The sequence below is a fragment of the Rhipicephalus microplus genome, chromosome 1, assembly GCF_043290135.1.
Source record: "Rhipicephalus microplus isolate Deutch F79 chromosome 1, USDA_Rmic, whole genome shotgun sequence".
Lineage (NCBI taxonomy): Eukaryota > Metazoa > Arthropoda > Arachnida > Ixodida > Ixodidae > Rhipicephalus > Rhipicephalus microplus.
This window is the reverse complement of record NC_134700.1, coordinates 23,362,249-23,384,451: the sequence shown is the minus strand read 5'-3', so window position 1 is coordinate 23,384,451 and position 22,203 is coordinate 23,362,249. Positions and strand designations below refer to the sequence as shown.

The 22,203-nt window shown below is 44.1% G+C and overlaps 1 protein-coding gene across 5 annotated transcripts in view; it reads right to left on the bottom strand.

Annotated features, from left to right (window-relative positions):
- Nucleotides 1–21,101, bottom strand: part of Atg16 (Autophagy-related 16) — a 174,787-nt gene extending 153,686 nt beyond the window's left edge. Inside the window, exon 1 of one of the 5 annotated variants that reach the window (XR_012894623.1) lies at nucleotides 20,510–21,091. Coding sequence is in view for 4 of the 5 variants with exons in the window: in XM_075891118.1 (XP_075747233.1) it covers nucleotides 20,510–20,618 (109 nt within the window). In the remaining variant the exon portion in view is untranslated. Of the gene's footprint in view, nucleotides 1–20,509 lie in introns of all 5 variants that reach the window. The other 4 variants (XM_075891118.1, XM_075891053.1, XM_037429291.2 and 1 more) reach the window with 4 other exon arrangements.
- Between the last annotated feature and the right edge of the window lie 1,102 nt (nucleotides 21,102–22,203).

Sequence of the window (22,203 nt, the reverse complement as noted above, 5' to 3'; positions counted from 1 at the left end):
CAGCATCAGACTTTAGCCTGATACCACCAACCAGTCGCTTATGTCATTCACCATCACCACGGCGACATTCTACGCCACCACCTCCATCGGGAAACTATCCGGCGCGGCCGATAGAGGTAAGGTCGCCGGCCGGTCTCTGTCTCTGCAACTGCTCCTCTGCCTATTATGGTGTCTCAAAACTAAGTGTGTGTGTTAATTGATAGTGTGCCTGCAACTGCGTTAGTGGAAGCTGGTGCTATGGTTTCCGTCATGAGTACCACATTCAAGGAAAGACTTGGTCGGAAGGTTATGTTCCCGTGGAATGACAGTGAGACGTTTCCTGGTGTCAGCAGAGAGTGTCTCGTTCCTCTAGGTATTTGTGTTGCTTGCAAGTGTTTTGTTTGGTGCTGAATATCTCGTCAAGGAATTTTTGGTATTACCGCGGTGCACTCATGATGTGATTCTCGGGATCGACTTTCTTCAGGATTGTGATGCTTCCGTTAATCGTGGCACAGGCGAAATTACGGGGAATAACACTCTTCTGTCTATGCTTCCAGAGACATGTTTACCGGGAAAAAATTGTTTCGTCGTGTCAAATGATTCTCTTTTAGCGCCGTGGTCTCTATCACGTGTTCCTGTTAATCTTGCTGCTGCCGACCTTTCATCGTTTGACGCGCAAATTCAACCACTCGCGACGGGTTGTGTGAAGAAAAATGTACTTGTGCCTCGTTCTTTCGTGACAGTTGTGAATGGCACCTCAAGCTTATGGTGTTTCCATTGTTCTTCGGTGCCTGCTGTTCTTCCGCGTGATATGAAGCTTGCAGAATTCGACGAAATCATGTACGGCACTGTCACCGTTTTAAGCGAAGAGCAGCAGTCAGAAAAAATTAACCCCCAGAGAAGCAGTTCTGAAGAACAGACCATAAGAATGATCAGCAAGTCCCTACCCTCACATGAAAGCCACGCTTTTGCACAAGTTCTTACGACACATCTTTCGGTGTTCGATTTCATACAAGGTGATACGGAGACTTCACTACCACGTCCTGATGCTCATCACAGAATTGACACCGGATCTGCACACCCTGTTCGTCAAAATCCTTACCGCATGTCGTTGACAGAAGGGGCAGTGATAGCTGAACAGGTCACTGGCATGTTACGCAAAGGTGTTGTCCAAGAGTCATCTAGTTCTTGGGCAGCGCCTGTGATCTTAGTAAAGAAAAAGGATGGATCATGGCGGTTTTGCGTTGGCTATAGTAAACTAAAAACGATCACCAAAAAGGATGTGTATTTACTTCCTAGAATTGATGACGTCATTGATTGCCTGCATTCCGCTGCCTACTTTTCGTCACAGGATTTGCGATCAGGGTATTGGCAAATACCCATGCACTTAAACGACAAAGAGAAAACGGCCTTTGTGACCCCTGACAGCCTTTATAAATTTAATGTTACGCTGTTCGGACTTTGTAATGCACCAACAACGTTAGAACGATTTATGGACGCAATACTTCGAGGACTTAAATGAGAAATTTGTGCTACCTAGATGATGTGATGATTTTCGGCAGCACACTGAACGAGCATAACAGACGTCTTAGTCTTCTTTTTGATTGTATAGAAAAGACCGGCTTGATCCTTAACTCTAAGAAATGTCCTTTTGGTGAAATGGAGACATTAGTACTTTGACATCTCGTTGACAAAAATGGAGTAAGGCCAGACCCATGAAAAATCGAGGCTGTCAGCTCTTTAGAACCACCAAAATCGGTGCAGGAATTGAGGAGCTTCTTGAACCTATGCTCATATTTTTATCCTTTCGTTCCGAGGTTCGCAGACATGGTGCATCCCTAACATGTCTTCTTCAAAAGGACGTCCCTTTCAAGTGGACTTCCGCTTGTGACGATGCGTTCCGCCAGCTAAAATTTCTGCTATTGTCGGGGCCCATACTGCGTCACTTTGATGCCTCCTTGCCTACGGAACTGCATGCTGATGCTAGTGACATTGACATCGGTGCTGTACTTGTGCAGCGTCATCAAGGAGCAGAGCACGTAGTGGCTTATGCCAGTCACTCTTTCAATAAAGATGAACGCAACTATACCGTAACAGAACAAGAATGCTTGGCAGCTGTTTTTGCGGTACACAAATTTTGACCTAATATCTATGGACGTTCGTTTACTATCGCTACCGACCATCGCTTTATGCTGGCTGATGAATCTTCGTGACCTGACTAATCGACTGGCGCGTTAGGCTCTTCGACTTCAGGAGTACGACTTCGTCATCTCGTTCAAGTCTGGACGCCGCCTTGCAGATGCCGACTGTCTCTCTCACCTTCCCCTGAAGACAACCAAGTATGAAGAAGACAGTTTTGACGACTGTCTTGCCTCCATTTCTTCGACATTCCCAGACTTAATTACTTTCAGAAAAGAACAAGAGGCTGATATTAGCTTGGAGCCATTACTTGTCGCGGCATCACGTCCTCGAGCCACCGGCCACTTTTGTGTCCATGACGGCCTTCTATACAAGACAAATTATTCGGCTAAAGGCGCAAGCTTCCTTCCAGTTGTACCACAGAGTCTACAATTTGACATACTGAAAGCCATGCACGACGATGCGACAGCTAGTCATCTGGGGCTCATCATAACTTTGAATAGAACACAGGAGCACTTTTACTGGCCCAGAATGCAGGACACAGTCAAGCACTATATTGAAACTTGCGAAGAATGACAATGCTACAAGCGGCCTACGACTCCTTCGCCAGGTCTTCTCCATCCACTACCACCTCCTCGTCTACCATTTGATCAAGTTGGTATTGATCTTTTGGGCCCATTTCCACGCTTATCTAACAACAATCGATGGGTGATAGTATGCGTCAACCATCTGACTCGTTACGCAGAAACTGCGGTGATACCATCCTCGACAGCAGCGTGCGTGGCCATATTTTTGCTTAGATTCATCATTCTTCAGCATGGCCCTCCCAGAGTGATTATTAGTGATCGTGGTCGTCAGTTCGTTGCGGATGCCATCGAAGAACTGGTTCATCTGTGCAATTAACAGTTCCACCATTCATCCTTATATCACCCTCAGACGAATGGGCTGGTAGAACGTACGAACAGAACTCTGACTAACATGTTAGCCATCTACGTATCATCTGACCACAAGGACTAGGATGACGTTCTCCCCTTCATTACCTATGCATATAACATGGCCAAACATGAGACAACCAATTACAGTCCTTTTTTTACCTTTTTTACGCATGTTCACCGTTAAGCTGCATCGATACTATTCTACCATTTGTCTTCCATCGACTACCCTGTCTCCAAGACGCTCTGCCTAGCCGAAGAAGCCCGGCGTATTGCTAGTCTTCAAACTGTGGCTTCTCAACACCAATCGAAGGAAAGCTATAACAGCCGCCATCAGTCTGTTGCATACTTCAAAGGAGACTTTGTGTGGTTGTGGACGCCACAACATAAACGAGGCCTATGCGAGAAGTTTTTACCCCAGTAGAGTGACCCATTCGTCATTGTTGATCGCATGAGCGATTTGACATACGTGGTAGCCCGGCTGTCATCAGCTGGCCGTCGGTCAAACCGGACTCAGTTGGTACATGTCGCTCGCCTTAAACGGTTTCACCCTAAACATTCCGAGTGATTAATACTCGCCCAGCGGGCTTCATCTGGAAGCCGGGAAATGCAACGGGTATGAGCCATAAGAGAAGAAGAGGGGGAAGACGTGAACTGGTGTAGATACCAATGCCATTATTACCCGACCATCAACTTCGCCGTGCTAATAAACACCCTTAGACTTTAACCGTAGCAGTATCGAATTGGCACACCCCTGCACTCGGCCATATCGCTGCTTTGCTGTGCATCTGAAGAACCTTTGATCAACTGGACATGAACAAGCTAAGAGCACCACCAACAAAGATGGCAATCAACTTCTCCAGTGCCTGCAAGAGAGTACCGATATAGAAAAAAAATCATTCTGTGCACCTTCACTGAGAATGTCTGGCAAAACTGTACTATTAAAGGGCATTGCCACCAACCGCACGATGCACTGAAGTTGCAAAAACAGTTCTACTTAATACCGTAAGGAGGCAGCAGAATCAAATTTGTTTCAGATGCTTCTCGTAAGTCTTAAAGGTGGAAGCAGCTCCCAGCTCGCCTGCATATTAGGCTGTACGGGAACAAAGCGTCGAAACCGTTCCTGTATGGCAAAGACCTTGCAGGACAGAAAACCGCCAATGTTTTCAAAGGATTAAGAAAACATTCTTGGTAACATTTCGGCGAGCACAGTGGCTAGAAAAACGGAAGGCGAGAAGACAAACAAGAGCGAACTCACAACCCAGTTTGCTGAAGAAAACACAAGAAATATATATCCCAGGCTAGCCCAAGAGTGCATGTGTGTAAAAACGAAATGAGATAAAGCAAAAGGAAGAACCATAACACACCATAACACTAGATTTTGCATAAATGATATCTAGCAACAGAATGTGAAGTATGGTTCAAAAAGGTGAATTCCTTGTCAGTTAGTGCAATGGATGGGCTGCTTATGCATTTATCAGCACACCTACTGATATGAAATGCTTCTACTAATTCCCGAGTTAGCTTGTCTTTGTGATAAAACAAAATTATCATGTCACACCAAATCATTTTTGCCTTGCAAAATAATGTGGAAAGTTTGTGAGGTGCACGACAGGGGTAGTCAATTTATTGCCCCTAACTTGCAGTCGTGTATATATACAAGGTGAGACTGGCCAGTGCATTAATACTCGCATTAACGAACATTTGAAATCTTTGGAAAATAGCCTTCACTCCCACCTAGCCGAGCATTTCAGCAGCTGCCAATGTTATTCTGTTTGGTGTGACAAGATCATTTTGTTTTATCACAAAGAATGCTAATGAAACTGACGTACACTTAAGCCCCGAAAAACATGGCGGACAGTATTTGTGATTTCTTAATTCTAGTCTAATGATTCTCACTTAAACTGAAAAAAAGAAAATTTTTTTTAAATGTCACAGCTTGGGCACAAGGCTGAACCAATAAATGCGAAAGCAACACATCGGGCTGTGATACAAAGTAAAGCTAGGTGGTTTAGGGACCATACGAAATGTAGTGAACATGATTGATTGTGCTTGAATTGACAGTAATGCAGCAATCACAATATTGTCACGAGGTCGTGACATGGACGAATGGAGCAGACTGCGGGTCGAATAATACTGTTTATTTTAACCAGACTTGTGGCCTCGTAAAAGGAAAGTTAGATTACAGCAAGACGCTGGCACTGATAGCGGCGAGCAGAGTGTCGGCCGTTGATCAACTGACAAGCGGCGAAGCGTGTCGGCATTTGTACACTTGCAATCGAACATTATAGCGTTATTGCTAGCAGCGACATAGGTTACAGAATAATCTGAAAGGTTCGCGAAGTGGCCTTAATCTTAACATAAGGACCTACTACAGCTTCGAAGCTTCTCTAACACTGTAGGTGCGATTTGCGCTGAACATAGTGTAACGGGGCGATAACAAAACCTGAGGAAAGAACATGGCAATATCTAAACAGATGTGAATAGTTGAGTGCTTGACGTACGACAGGAGGCGAAGTCCAATTCCAGCATCGAGAAACACGAGAGGTCACTGGTTTTCCCATTGAAGTACATTAACGTAAAAGCTTCCAGTGACCGTCACATCCTGTAGGTACACTGTATATAAGTTCTGCAGCATGAAGTTCATCATGTCAGTCCGCAAGGCTCCTAGTGAGGTGCAGAGTGTTGCAACGATAAAGCCGTGCATTGTTTTAAAGGCACAAGCGTCAGCACAACTGATCTGGGGAAATGAGTTGAGTTCATTCATCTAAAGTGATAGTGGCGGTACAATTTTTCATGGGATCCAAATCCATAGGCACAACAGGACAAGCAACTTGCCGAATAGTCCTGTACTTGATGGGATCAATTTTTCGTGTTGTTTCAGAGTGAAAGTGGGGCCAGAGAAATTTCGGAATGCCCGTTTCATCCAACTGTGCGGTCTTCAGTGACCCCCCTCCCACTCCTTGATCAAGTCATCAGACATGTCAATATTTAGGGAAAGCATGTATGGCTTGTCCAAACAAAGTACATGCTTTGTTTCTTTTAAGTCTACTGACAATAAACTAGATAGTTGATGACAATAAACTAGTCTACTGACATGGACTAGTTGGTTGGTGCAGCACGCCGAGGAGCAAGAAGTCGCTGGTTCAAATGTTCAGTAGGCACCTTGAAATTGTTTTCTTCAGATTTGTTTTTATTTTATACAAATCAGGGCCATGACGGCGACGGCGAAAATCAGCCTAGATTCCATATAATTGGTATCGAATAAAAATCATTGTTTCCACCTATGGGGTCCGCAATAACCACCTTTGAGTTATGTGTCCACACTCACCGTATGGGCTACGAGTAGTGCTGCATAACGCTTCCAGGTATTACACACACAAAAGCACCCTGCTTATAATAGAGTGAAGGAGCGAGTTCAAATGGTTGAGTGTAATTCTAATGTCACGGGTTCAGATCCTACTGACAAAAAGAGTGACTTTTCTGGCCACTTCAAGTGAAAACCTTTACACAACAGCTAAAAAACCACAAATAATGTACCCTATACATGGCATGACTTTCCATGGCATGACTGCTTATCGGTCTCATGAGTTATGCATCACACAGAAAACAAGCCTTTCAAACAACTCCCCTTTTTATTATATTCTCAAAGGTCTCGCGTGAGACTTTACAAGAGGGGTTGGTGATACAAATATGGTGGTATAGATACAAGTGCTGATTATGATGCAGCTGCGTTTGCTTCCTGGATCACATTTTTTGGTCACGCCATATTGCAGATAACTGCTGCTCCATTCTGAATGCCATTTCAGTCTCTGGGGGTGCACAGGAAGAAAGACTGCTGAAATTAATTGCTGTGAGCATGTGGCAGAACCAAAGCGTTTGGTTGACTTGAAAGGTATGGTTGGATAAGCTGTATGTCACACGTGGAGCTGAATGAAAGAATCTGTGAAAAAGTCAGGTAAATAAAATATGACGACAAAGAGGATCGAAAGTTTTCGCTGCGATTTTAAGGCGAAGATGCTTTAGCGGGAATAATCTGAAGTGATGAATCTAGTTGCTCAGTTTTGCAGTAACTCCAAAATTTTAATAGGTTTACTTTGGCGGGGATAAAAGACAGCCGATGCATGCTCAAGTTCAGGTCTAATGGCCACGCAAGCGAGTATTTTAACAGAAGGTTGTGCATAAAAATGCTACGACATATGTATCCAAGGGCACGTTTAACGGAGCTAGTTATGCAATTTATATGGTCGCCCCATAATAGGTCACCAAGGTATTTTATTGAGTTAGTAGCAACTATATGACAGTTGTTCATTAAGTACCTCTTGCAGTTCTTCATTCTTTATTCTTCTACCTTTCTTTCATTGTTTCATCTCAGGTGTTAACAGACCACATTAAAGTGCATCAAAACAGGTAATAATGCCACAGAGTTGAGGCGTGCACGATGGGAACAGAGTGTATGTATATGATGAAACTGTTTATATACCGAACTTGTGGCCAATAATCGGAGACTCAGATGACAGTGATACACACTGGCACTGATAGCAGTGAACAGAGCGTCGGTCGTCGATCTACTGACAAGCGGTCAGGCGCATCGGCAGTTATACACATGCCATAGAATATTCTAGTGTTATCGTTAATGGCGACATAGGTTCCAGGATAATCTGTAATGTTCGTGAAGTGGGTGTAATCTTAACAAAATGATCTACTGCAGTCCTGAAATTTCTTGAACACTGAAGGCGCAGTTTGTGCTGAGAATAACTGATAGCAAAACAGGACAATAACAAAACTTCAGTATGAAATGTGGCATCGCCCCCCTCTGAAAAAGGCACAGTCCCGATGCTTTAACAAAAGGTGAAAGTACAATAATAAGGTAAAATAACGAACAATAAGCACAAGCAATAGAGCACAGTAACAACAAGAAAATATAGTCCTAAATTTCGTGCATAAAATGGCTTGAGGCACACAACATAAACAACTTCAGGTCGTCCACGGCGTCAGGTCGTCAGGTCTTCCACGTTCGTAATGCCGTCGGGAACAACCTTGTAGTCGAGCGGGCCGAGACGTCGAACTACCTGTATGATTTGAAGAACCGTCATAGAAGTTCACGTCGGCGTATTAGCATCCACACCCAAACACGTCGCAAGCAGCTTGGCGCCGGCGGTTGGCAGCGGCCGCGTCGGCGGACTCGCATTTGCTTGCTGCACTCGCACTCGCTCGAGGATGTGGAAAAGGGCCACATTACTATTGGTTTCTTCGGCGCTCGCTCGAAACCATCTTGCTGCTGTTCGTGATGGCAGCCCAGCGTACGCTCGCTCTCCTGTTCAAGATTCCCTGGCAGCAGACGCTCCACGTGCAATGATGTGCTTCGTCTCGCATTCGCTTGCTCGAGCTGAACGATGTCGCTCACTTAGAACTCGTCAACTTGTTGGCGGCGCGGTGGTTCGAGGCGCCTTAGAGTTATGGCTGCGGCCCCTGCACTTAAGCTGTTGCACTATGGGGATCGAAATGCATCTTTGACGATGTGTGACATCACGGTAAAATTATTTGCATGTCATATTTTGTCCCGGTGAGACTATTTGCATGTCAATGTCAGTCCCTTGAGCTAGTCTGTGAGGACTGACTGTTAGACCTGGTGCCATTAGTCTTTAAAGGGATTAGTAGTTGTGGCAGCCCCATTAGTCCCCAAATGGACGAAGCACACACCCTTTTAACACCCTTTAGAATTTTGTCGAAGGTAGAGGGGTTAAGCAAAGATGGAAGGGCATGACCTTGAACTCGAAGAGGCCATCTGGTGTTATAAATGCCATCTTCTCTCAGTCTTCCTCATCGACTTCGATTTGCCAATAGCCAATCTTGAAGTACATCAACGAAAAGTACTTCATGTTGTGAAGTCGATTCAAGGCATTTTCTATCCGTGAGAGAGGATAAACATACCATTTTGTGATTCTGTCCAGGCGACGATAATCGACACAGAAACGTAGGGTTCTGTCTTTTTCTTCGCTAACACCACGGGTGACGCCCATGGACTTTTAAACGGCTGGATGATGTCATTGCATAGCATTTCGTCGGCTTGTCTCTCTACGGCCTTGCATTATCGCACCAAAACTCTGAATGAGCTCTGACGTAGTGGCCGGGCACTTTCCTCTGTTATGATGTGATGTTTCGCGACTGGGGTCTGCTGGATTTTAGACGATGACGAAAAGCAGTCCTTGTATTGCAAAATCAGGAGTTTGAGCTGTTCTTGCTTAAGCTTCGGCAGGCTCGGATTTAAGTCGGAAGCTGAATGAGAAGCTTGGTTTCTCTGAAGAGGTTCTGCAGAATTGGCGAGGACAAAAACATCTGTGGCTTCCATAATTTCGTCGAGGTAGGCGACAGTCGTACCTTTGTTCCCATGCTTGTATTCATTGTTGAAATTTGTGAGCATAACTGTTGTTTTCCCTCCCTGCTGCTCGGCGATTTCTCTTGCGACACAAATATTGCAATTGATCAACAGGTTCTGATCGCCTTCAACAGCAACTTCCAGGTCTTTTGTTGGAGTGCTGGCAGAAATTATGACACATGAGCGAGGCGGAATGGTGATTTGTTCTTTCAGCAAATTCAAGGCATGGTTCCCTGGGCATGGTCCCCGCAAACAAGGACTGAACCCCGGTCCTTTCAAGATGTTTTCGCTCGTTTCTTAAACCCACGCATAAAAAATAAGGAAAAGAAAACCTTCGGTGTAACGAATGGGCATTCCGGAGTGGAGTACCTGGAAGGATTATTTGTACTATTTTCGCGGGCTCCCCCGCGCAAACACGAGGACCGGGCGGCGCCTTGTCGTCTACAGACCGTGTAACAGTGTACGGTGGAGATAATCCGCGCGCACCCTTCAGATTTGTGGCATGGGGGAGCAGCAGAGCCCCTTTTGTTGGTTCGGGGAATGCGACCCTGCCGCAGCGCCTGTGCCGGGTTCGACCTGACTTTTCGTCAGCCTCCGTGGCTCCAGTGCTCATTACTGCGTTCTGCATGGATGACCACCCGCGGCGTTGAATGACGAAGAAGCGGCGACTACGGAGAATTTCGCGGAAGACACCGAGCTGCATGGAGACGTCGAGACTCGTTCTGGACATCGGCTCGTCAAGTACCAGAAACCGGGACAATCCGTTCGGGCGAAAACTTTTCGGCACAACACTGCAAACTCCAAACGTTGGCCATTACAGACGACGCACTTTGTCGGAAGCATCGGGACCATTGTTCGCCCGTAATTAAAGTGTCTTGGGACAGCTCGCCCATCTCTCTCTCTGAGGCTTGAGCTTGTACATTGTTACTTGCTCGCATTTGTTTGGGAGAAGGTTTTCTACTGGTGTGGGCCGCGGGGGCAGCCGTCAAAGATGATACACTCCAACTGACAAGAAAATATGCCGCGTCGATAGTGGTGATTGGTTTGGTGCCCCGGTAGGGCGGAGTCGGGTCCTACAAAAAGGGACTACGAGACGATACGAAGAGAGTCAGAGATACGATGCGAAGGAGTCAGAGATACGATGCGATGAGCTTGAGATGGTAGAGAGACGGATGGAAAAGAAAGATGGCAAGGACGGTACGATGAGGAATGAATACTAGGGATAGGAGGCGAGTCAATGGAACATTACAAAAGAGGGCTAAGATGGAAATCACTGAGAGGCACGACGAAGGCGACGATGACGAAGACGATGAAGACGCTGACGAATTGGACAATGACCCCAGGGAGAAGCCCTGAGCCCTGACTCGAACAACCAGCTCCGAGGCCCCCGTCAACATAGACCTTTCGTGAGATGGACTTTATGCACCTTATTTAGATTAGCTTTGCGGGAAGGGAGGTGGCGAATTGAGACATTGCGTGGTTTTATTAATTAATGGCTTAATCATTTGTGTCGTCGTGTGTTTACTCTGTAATGAGGCATCCTTGTATTGTCACAGTTACTTTCTTTATGTGCCTGCCCTGTGTCGAATGTCGCGAGTGTCTAAATCATGTGTTATAATTTTGTGTAGTGGTTGAGGTACGCGGGTATACGATGTTTGCAGTTAGTGATAAATTAAATGAATCAGTAAACAGAAAAGATTGTGACGTCTCTTACTTCCTGGCCAAAGCAGGAATCCCTGTATGTGGAAAGTGATTGAGACACGTAGCCAAGAGGGAACAGGATAGACAAGGGGCTGAGTGGTCTTCCCTCTCTTTGGTAATTGGTTGCGTAGCGGGGGACGTCTCAAGCTCTTACTTCCCGGCCCCAGCACGAATTCCTGTATGTGGAAAGTGATTGAGACATGTAGCCAAGAGGGAACCGGATACAAAAAGGGTTGAGTGTTCTTCCCTCTCTTTGGCGATCGTTGGCTTAGCGGGGGACGTCTCGAGTGAGTGGTACCACCTGGGATTGATTAACACCTAATGATGGGGGAAGAACATATAGTCAGACATACGATGCGAAGGGAGTCAGAGATACGATGCGATGAGCTCGAGATGGTAGAGAGACGGAATGGAAAAGGAAGATAATGGTGTGAAGAGATAGCAATGAGAGTCGATAAGATGATATGACGAGAAATGAAACTTAGAGATGGGAAACGAGAAAGTGAGTGATTGCAGGATGTTATGAAAGAAGATTAAGATGGAAATCGCCGAGAGAGACAACGAAGACGATGAAGACTGAAGACATGGACCATTCGTGAGACGAACTTTACGCACCCTATTTAGATTAGCTTTGCAGGAAGGGGGGTGGCGTGTTGAGACATTGCGTGGTTTTATTCATTGATAACTTCATCTTTTGTGTCGTCGTGTTTTTTTTTTATATGCATACCCTTGTATTGTTACAGTTACTTTCTTTATGTGCCTCCCCTGTGTCGAACGTCGCGAGTGGCTAAATCATGTGTTATAATTTTGTGTAGTGGTTGATGTACGCGGGTTGCAGTTAGTAATAAATTAAATGAATCAGTAAACAGGAACAGGTCATAGCGTCTCTTACTTCCCGGCCCCAGCCCGAATTCCTGTATGTGAAAAGTGATTGAGACACGTAGCCAAGAGGGAACCCGATAGAAAAAGGGTTGAGTGTTCTTCCTTCTCTTTGGCGAGCGGTGGTGCAGCGGGAGACGTCTCAGAGGTTACACAGAAAAAGAATGATGTAGACTACGAACTCCTGGTGAACAATGCCAAGAAAGTATTTTACATGATTCGAGTATTAAGGTAGCATGAGCGGAATGTCAAACCTACAGCAACAAGGTCTTTATAGGATGCTGTTATTGCCTTCCTCATACAAACCAATTTTTTCTGGACGAACTGCACAGAAACATTTCTAAAGCTCTTGAGCTCTGTCATGCTGATATCATGCATTCCTTTGGCGATTTTATTTTCTCCTCATTGACTGAAGTAACCTATCATTCACTTGTTGCACATCAATAAAGTTAATTTCGTTAACACTACACTTCAATTTGTTCCAAATGATTATGCAACCTACTCATGGCACTAACAATTTAGACTTGATTGATTGATATGTGGGGTTTAACGTCCCAAAACCACCATATGATTATGAGAGACACTGTAGTGGAGAGCTCCGGAAATTTCGACCACCTGGGGTTCTTTAACGTGCACCAAAATCTGAGCGCACAGGCATGCACCATGTCCGCCTCCATCGGCAATGCAGCCACCACAGCAGGGATTCGATCCTGCGACCTGCAGGTCAGCAGCCTAGTACCTTAGCCACTGGACCACCGTGGCGGGGCAACAATTTAGACTTAGTTTTCACCAAATCCCCTGAAACTGTTAGCGACATCATCTTGTTGGATGGCTTCAAAGATTATAAACTACTGCAGCTTACTCTTTATATATGTTGCTGTTCACGGGAGTCTTAAACAAAACCATTTGTGACTACAACAGAGAATACTATAAAAAAATAAAAAAATAACTTGAGACTTTTCTCTCTGGCACACTCTTACATCTGTTTTCCGATCACTCAGTGAATTAAAACTGGCTTCTTTTTAAAGAAAAGCTATGTCTTTTAATCTAAAAGTATATCCCGCTAATCAAGATACGAGGCCACATGCGGAACTTTTGGCTCACCAAATGCCTTCAAAAGCTAAAAAATAAAAAGAGAAGGCTATAAGCAAATGCAAATTGCATGAGCTCGCTTATGGCATTAAACAGATACACTGTCTTTTTTAAAGAGTATTGCGTAGCTTTAGCAGAAGCTGAAGATAAATACTACTGACATGATCTTCGATCACTACTTAAACCCAACCACCAGAACTTTTGGCAGGCCATTTCATGAAGTAACGGTGCGCATCACATTTCAATATTTGATAGTAATGAAGTTCCTGTTAGTGACAAAGAGTGCACAGTTGCCTCTCATACATTCTTTTCCTCCATATTCGCTACAGAAGACCACTCAAACATTCCGCAAGTCACTGATACTTATTACCAGTATATATGATTTCACTGACATGCATTTGTTGTAAAATGACTGACCATATCACTGCTTCCCATGTATATCACCAATTAGAATTTAATCTTTTTTTTCTTTGCAAACCAGCATAGGTTTAGGAAGGCTTTGTCATGCTAGACCCAGTTACTAGAATTTACTACAGACATACATTTTAACATGGATTATAGCCTTCAAACAGATTGCATCTCTCTAAACTTTTCAAATCCTTCGGCCACGTAGCTCTCATTCATTTAATTTTGAAATTATCCGTTCTAAAATTCGGCAGTTTGACACTTTCCCCGATCCGCAACTTTATAACAAACCATCAGCAGTTCACAATCGTTAATAACTATACGTCATCACTTACACATGTGACCTACGGTCTACCACAGGGTAGTGTGCTAGGGACATTCCTCTTGCTCATCTATATCAATGATCAGTCTAATATTATTTAATTTTACATGCGTGTATTTCCACATGACTGTATATTATATCGAGAAATTAGAAGCCCCAATGATCATCTCGTTTTACAACATGACCTTGCAATCATTACAAATTGATGTGAAGCCTGGCAAACGCATCTCTACTCATCTAAATGTAAAATAATGATATTCTCAAGCATAACTTCAAATCACAACTTTCGGTATCACATAAATACAGCCCTAATGCCTCAGACTTCATCACACAAATATCTGGATGTAAATCTTACACCAACCCTTTCCTAGACCTCTCATATCACAACCATTTGCGCTAACGCTTCCAAATCTCCTGGGTATATACGTCACAACCTATATAAATACCTATCTAACATTCGTAAACTTGCCTTTTAAACATTTGTACGTCTGCAGCTTGAATTTGTTACTCATATTGTCTCCCTATCATGAATACTGATTCCCATGTTAAAGACCATCCAAAATTGAGCTAGTCTATTCATTTCCAGCGATTGTAACTACTACTCAAGCATAACGCAAATAAAACTCAACCGTTCCCTTCAAACTCCAAGTAATTGGTGTGACATACCACTCTTGCCTTGTTTCGCCGATATGCTCATCAAATGAAGCCATCAAACTTGCTATTGGTACACACATCCTGCACACCACGACGTCTTCACAACGACCTCAGTTATAATTGAATTTATGGGAACACAGATGCATTTAACTTCTCAGCCTTGCCACAAGCTATTCGATTATGGAATTCACATCCTAATAACACTGTTATACAAATAAAGACCAATTTAGGGAACTTGTAACTATACTTCTCATCATAACAAATATCCATAAATATTCACGTTCTATCGTTTCTCTGCAGAGAAAAAAATAAGGATCATTGTGTAAGGGCCTTTTCACTATCTTTGTTCCCAAGTCAATCCCAGCTTATCGGTTCTAGGCTGTGAGATGATAAACAGAATGCCTTGATAGTGTACACTGCTGGCCTTCCAAGATATTAATCGTGCATGTGTCCTATGTATATATTCAAGCCTTCGTGCTATCAATAAATCAGTTGGAAAGTGAGCGCTGTGCGTGTTTCATGCCCAAGTGTATGCGTGTGTGTCATTGTGTCATGTGCTTGTACTCTAATTAATTTTGTGAAATGGTCTACCAACTAGCCCAACAACAAGTTATTTTTAATCTTCCCATAAAATGCATCAAGAGAATGGTTATATGATATGCATGGACAACGGAAGGCCCTTAGACATCAGGAGCAGCTTTTTAGAAAAAAAAAACTCTTGAAAAGAGGGTGTATCATCGTCATGAGTATGTGGACTTGTGGAAAAATAGGGAGAAACCGAGAAAGTAGAAATATAATAAAAGAAGGGTATCAACGAAGATACATAAGATAAAGAAGATCATACGTTAAAGCAGAGTTGAAAAAGAACACAAAGAAAAAGAGGTTGGAGAACCGGAACGAGAGAAGGATAGAGAGCAGAGCGGATTCGACCGTGGTAGCAACAAGGCGTTCGCTCCAACTGCACCAGCAGAGCTCCTGGCAAAGTCTTCGCAGCAACGCACTGTGACCTGCGAGGCGCGACAAGGAGGGCGACAAGCTCAGCCCAGCGACGCCTTGCTCCTGAGGACGCGCAAATGTGCTGAGTCCATGCTCCATGGGCTACGCACCTGAGGATGAGTGGTACAGCTGCGGCAGTTAGCAGCAGCTACGGGGACCCGACAATGTGTCAGGCGGTCATGCTCCGGTGAAGCATAGTTCTTCCCGGACACTACGAGACTTCGACCCTGCACCGCAGCCATCGCGTGAAAGCCATCAACCAGTGATGAAACTGTAAATATCCTCTTAGTTTTGGGAACATAATGTGTGTCAGAGACATTGATATTTTTCATTACTTATTGTGTATATAGATAATTTTTTGTAACATAAGGAATTTTTTATTATCCCCAGTGTTACTGTTTCATTGACCATCTCAGGACCATGACACAGGGACAGACTAGGTGCTACCTGAATCTGCACCTCTGCGAATGCTACAAGGTACTAAACCCTGCCCTGGGCTTACATTAGTCCAGTCATTGCATAAAGTGTGGTGGCGTACCTGAATTTTCCCGCACATCTGTTTCATACGTACATCAAAACAAAAAGTTCGGAGAATGTGGAATCCTTTTTCACACACACACAAAAAAGAAAATTGATAACTGTGCTAGTTCACCTTCTGTATCTCTTTTACATTTTGAAATCTCATTTCTGGAGAAAAGTAGAAAGGTGGGCGAGTTGAAACTGATGCATTCTTGAAAGCTTTTTAGTGAGACGAAGCACAAAGAAAAGAATAACATGTGTTTGTGTCCTCTTTATGTGCTCTCTCTAACTCGCGCTGAAAAGTTTTCAAGATTGCTCGTTTCTAGACACTTCATTACAGTAGAACCTTCTCTTTCGCTTTTCCCCTCTCGTTCGCGTTTTTCTGGGATATATCATCCTCTGTGACTAAATACAAGTCTCAGTCTGCACCTGTTTGTACAACTTTCTGTGTCCTGTTAGTTTGCAGAGCCAATATTCCAGTATAAATCCATACCACCTAGCCCGCTTTCCACCCGTCTGACATTGGCCGATTTTGTCAATCATAACAACATCTATGGAACTTGCACTTTCCCAGGGCAATAACTCCGTCTTTGAGAACACTGAAAAAGTAGCTCATGTTTGCGCTTCTGGTCTTGAATGACTACTGAATATTCTATTTTCGCCGACGTTTATGAGAAGTGGCAACCCCACACGCATGCTGCTTCAAACACCATGTGCCTGTGTTGGCCACTTGTTTTGTATGAAGCCAGCTACAACAGCATTTACCGGTGTGTTCAGCACAACCTTATTGAAGGCCACCAGTATGCCTGCCAGCGCAATGCCAGCGGTCTTACACGTATGCCACAACCTAACTGCTTCAAGGACATCACTTGGTGTTTAACTATGTGAAACCACTTTAAAGTGCACTACCTGTATTCGACAACTGTTTTTAAGTCAAGCTGACACAGGGCATTGTGCATAAGGTAGCTCAGCCATACTTCAGCATAAAAGATGGGCGTTGTGTCTGCTACGACAAGCTCAGTGTCGTACTAGCACATTGTTCTCGTGCACGTACCAAAGCCAGCACATGCTGAAGGAGATACCGATAGCCAAGAAAAAGGACGAAGGTGTGCACTGACCGTTCCGTTTTGAACTAAACTATTAAGATCAAGGGCACATGGCAAAACACAATTCAGTCCTGAGTGCAATAAATAACAGACCCATGTAATATGTATATATATATATATATATATATATATATATATATATATATATATATATATATATATATATATATATATATATAGCAATGAGATACAGGCACTCTTTGCTTTCTTTTTCAAACTTTACACTCCTACAATATGTTTGGTAAATATGCACATTCTCATGAGTAGAGCCTGTTAAGAACTGTGGTCACAGATCTGTAATATCTACTTCAAAAGGGCTGGCTCCGCACCCTAACTTTTTTTTCCTCCTTCCTCTCGTTCCTGCCCCACTTGTGCTGCAGGCATCCAAGCACTTCATAGGGACGACTCCAAAATGCTGCAGTAAACCGTCTACAGGAAAACCCGAATGCACCACCAACGCCACACAACAGATGGAAACAACCAAGATGGATGTGCATGCATCATTAACAGCAGGCTTCACTTCAGAGTGGTGTCAGAGACGTGGTGACTGCACAAGAACACCTGGTCGAGTGACATAACTGCATCACAAACGAGACGAAGTGGTCAGAGCCTGCTCTTTGCATTTGGCAAATGACTCCATGATGAGCAAGCCTGTACAAAAGTTGTATATGTTGCAAGCAACAGCATTACTTTTCCCAGATTTGTTCCCTCCCTGTTGGAGAATGTTGCAAATAATGAAATAGGGCATGGGAGGAGGCGTAAGATACGAAAGGAAGGCGAAGAACGAAGAGCGGATTCAGAGCCAGCCCTTATGAAGTAAAAACATGTTCCAGATCTACAACCATAACTCCTCATTCTTAACATTTGCACAGAAAACAGTATCAAGCGATAACCACTTTCGAAAGTGCTCGGATACACGCAGAGACATTTCTCGCTACAGCCCTGTGCTTTGCTCCATAGGAATACGCTGGCTGCGATGCTAGCATGGTTGGTTCAAGTGGTGGCACTTCTGCTTCAGCTCCTCTCTCAGAGCTCTCCGAATCACTTTCAGAGACAGAAGCAGCGTTTTCACCTTTATTTCTAGGCCACTATTTCCTTGTTCTATTATTGGCCAGTTCCTCGGAGCATAGCGGAATAAAGGCCTGACGTCCAGCCTTTGCATCTAGCAACGAGTACGTGACAGGAAAAGTGGAAAGGCTGCTCGTTCCACCGACCAGCCGATTGAATTGGTCATTGTTGATGGTGGGTAATCTGTCAGCAGGTTCCTTGGCACTCATCATCAGTTGGCCTATGACAGCAACGTGCTTATTTTCATCATTCTTATTATACATGCCATAGCTTCCACCATTTCTTCAACTTCCTTCTGCTCTTCCAATATTGCCAATGCCTTGATCTTCTCTCAGTTTTCCATCTCACTTTAGAATACTTCCACAATGCCCAAATGGTTGTTCCTCTCCTGTAGAATTACCAGCGCGATATGTTTGCACCAAAGAAACTTTCCCGCAAATCACTATCACCTGATCACTACCAAAAGAGTCACGAATGACTGAGTTCTGATGTAGTAGCTCCACACTTCTGCATGCTGTTAAGACCAATTCGGTGCTATTCCCTTCAACCTCAACAGAATTGTCTTGACTCGCAGACTTTCCCCTTTTGCGGTTGCAATTTGTGCCTTCCAAGCATCTGATGTCCGATTTAAGAAACCAACTCGGCTGTAGTTGACACGGTTATGCCTGATGTAAGAACGCAGCTGATAGCTCGTGTCACTTAGGTGAACAAAATGTTCGCATTCATAGAGGAAATACTGTCCCTCAACAATTGCATACATGATTTTCTCATGGTAGGCCACACCATCCTCATCTTCAGTCATGTTAAGGATCTGCTTGTCCAACTGACGGAGCTCAGTTTCCTTGGTCAACAAAGCGGTGACTTGCTTGTTGACCTCGCGTGCCTCAGCGACGGAGTCCTGCAGTAGTCCGACAAGGAGCATAATATTCCGAGAGGCACTGGCCCTGACAGTCCCACACACCTTAAAAAACGTTCAGCCGAAGTCAGCGCAGTTCAGTACCGATAACTACCAGGTTTCGGCACCAAATGTTAAGAATGAGAACCCATGGTTGTAGATCTGGAACACACTTTTACTTCACAAGTACGAGCCCTGAATCCCCACTTTGTTTTTTCCCCTTCCTTTCGTATCTCGTGCCTCCCACCAAGACCATGCCCCACTTCTTTATTTTTAGCAGAGCCAATCAAAACAAGTCATTACAACTCGAGCCAATGTAAGATCTGCAAGGCTGGCCAAGCAGCTGCATCTAGCAATTCAAAATTCCTGTAAGCACAGCTTATTATCTGTTAAATCTAGCTTCAAGCTGTACACATACCAGAATAGAAAGGAATGATGCAATCACGGCTGTGATGTTAGAGCAGGCTCTGCAAGGTGTAAGCTTATATAACACCTCCTTTACCACATGACACATTAGAAAGGGAGGCAATCTATCGGTCATTCATGACTTATGTGACAAAATTCAGCATCACGTAGGCAGTCCCGACTATTTGCTTTTGTGTCCCAACGTGCAAAACCTCTGTTAATTACGGGAATTGTCTGGTAACTGATTTTATACATCGTTGTAATATTGCGAGATTTTGATGTACAGCTGCAACATGAAACTACAGACACGGGTGAATTGCTGTTTATTTATTTTTTAAAATGTTTCATTTATGCTGATACGTGTTTGTACAATGTACAACAGGGCACACGGAGCCTAGCACGAAGGCTTCCCACTCGAGACACACCTGCCAACCAACGAAAGAAAAAAAAAAAAAAAAAACGTTCCCACCATATTTTGTGCCTGCATCTGTGAGACAATTTTGCGCATACATGGTACAACCCCCCCCCCCCCCCCCCACGATTACCTGTTCGTTCAGCTAATGCGTCCACAATTCGGCACAACTACTGCACGTATAAAAGCACGGATCAAATAACTACTTTGGGAAACAAGGAGGCCAGAAATGCCTACTGCCCACTGATTGTTCCCCGCGTGTGACGTTGTTTCCTGTTCAATGCCACATTGCGTTTTTGTTTTCTCTCTGTGTTGTTGTACCTTCAATTAAAGTGAGCACAGCTTCCATTAAAATTTCATTAAAAGCCCGACAGCGCTTATATCGTGTTTCTATATGTTCGCCGCTTCGAAGAGATCTCTTCGTTTCACGGCAAGTACAACACAACGTGCTAAGCCACCGTAACCAGCACACAAACAGTGCCTAAATTTAGACCAATTTGTTCGAAGACGCTGTCAGCCCATAAACCGCTGTGCGGCAGTTATGAGAATGCAAGACGACGGCCAGCTATGCAGCTTGCAGTGGTTCGCCAAACCAACGAACCAAGTGCGAATCCGAAATCACTCACTGAACACAATGATGTCTTCGAACTGCTTGCATTGCATGTTGTTTCTGTCCTGCAAAGATTTCACAATTTGCTGCCTCCAGTCCACAAACGTACTTCCTTTAGTTGCCATTGCTATCACAGCCACGGAACACCTGTAACAGCGATGAAGCAAAATAAGGCTCTCATGGCCAGCCGGGCTCGGCTTGTTGACGCTTCACGAGCGTAGCAGCATTTCCGGCTCGAAAACTGCACAGATTAGTAGGCTACGAATCGCACTTTCCCTTGCGGTTTGATACAAACAACACAAATGCCCAGAAGACTGATTGTGCTTGCACCTATGAGGAGCGTCGTTCTTAAGAAGTTTGAGAGCTTCCTTCGCGATGATGAATGGTTATAGACCAGAGAAACCCTACATGCTACCATTTAGAGAAGGAAAACGGCAACAAAAATAAGTGTAGCGGTGGCGTTCTAAACTAACTTATCCGACCTAGAGATGACGCTGCTATCATTGTGTTGAATAATCGATGGTGAAGTCCCTGATGGATAGAAACTTAGCAGAATGAGCATGATCTATAAAGGAAAGGGGGACAAAGCTGACAAAAACAACTATCGTCCTATAACAGTGACATCAGTGGTCTACAGGCTGGCGATGCAGATTATAAAGGAAAGAGCAGAGACTGCTGCGCCACGCGGCGCACAAACCACCCCCACACAAAAACTAGGAGGATATATATAAAAAATTTTTGTATATATATCCTCCTAGCACAAAAACGGCTGCTGCGCCGCACAGAAGTGACGTAATGCATTTTTTGTAAAGGCGCTTTGTTTGAATAGTCGGGAGTGTCTAGCGGTACGTCTAGGCATAACAATAAAAGCCGTTAAAATTATGTCCAAACGAAAAAGTGAACAAAAATGTTATTTAGGTTTTGCGTGACAACAATACAAAACAGGATTGTTTGTCACCTCAAACCGATCGGCAGCTGTGGCGTAGTTTTTCAATTTATATAGAGTCATTTTGCCAAAAAGTCATGAAAAGCAATAACATAGTGGGGTACAAACTACAAGAAGCTGAAGTACGGGTACTGGCATACGCAGATGATATAGCTGTGTTTTGTAAAGATTATGATAGTATCGCTGAAACCATAAAAATTGTGAACCTTTATTGTAATGCAAGTGGTAGTTTGGTAAACTGGAGCAAGTGCCTGGGTTACTGGCACGGCGAATGGCCTGTGACTCCACAATTTGTGGCTGGTATTTCATGGACTACTACTCCGGTACGATACCTAGGTGTGCCATTAGAATATTATTGTGACAGTGAACCGTACTGGCGGCGTCAGGCTGTGGAGCTACGAGAAAAAGCTGAAAAACTCATTGGTTTCCAGCTATCAATTTTCGCCAGAGCGACATTTTGTAACGTATTTTTAGTCAGTAAGCTCTGGTATGTCCTTCAGGTTATGCATTGTTCACGTGTGAATCTACAGAAGCTTCATCGAATATTTGCTGTTTTCTTGTGGGGTTCTTCTTGGGAGCGAACAAGTAGAACTAACTTATTCAGACGGGTTCGCTCTGGAGGACTTGGTCTGTGTCATTTGTACCTTCGTCAGTTAGTTAATCGGTTTATGTTTTTCCGAAATAATCGAGACCCATTCATACGTACTGTTATACAGCTTAGGCTTGGAAGACGGCTGCCAGAATTTGTGGTAGCATCTGTTCAC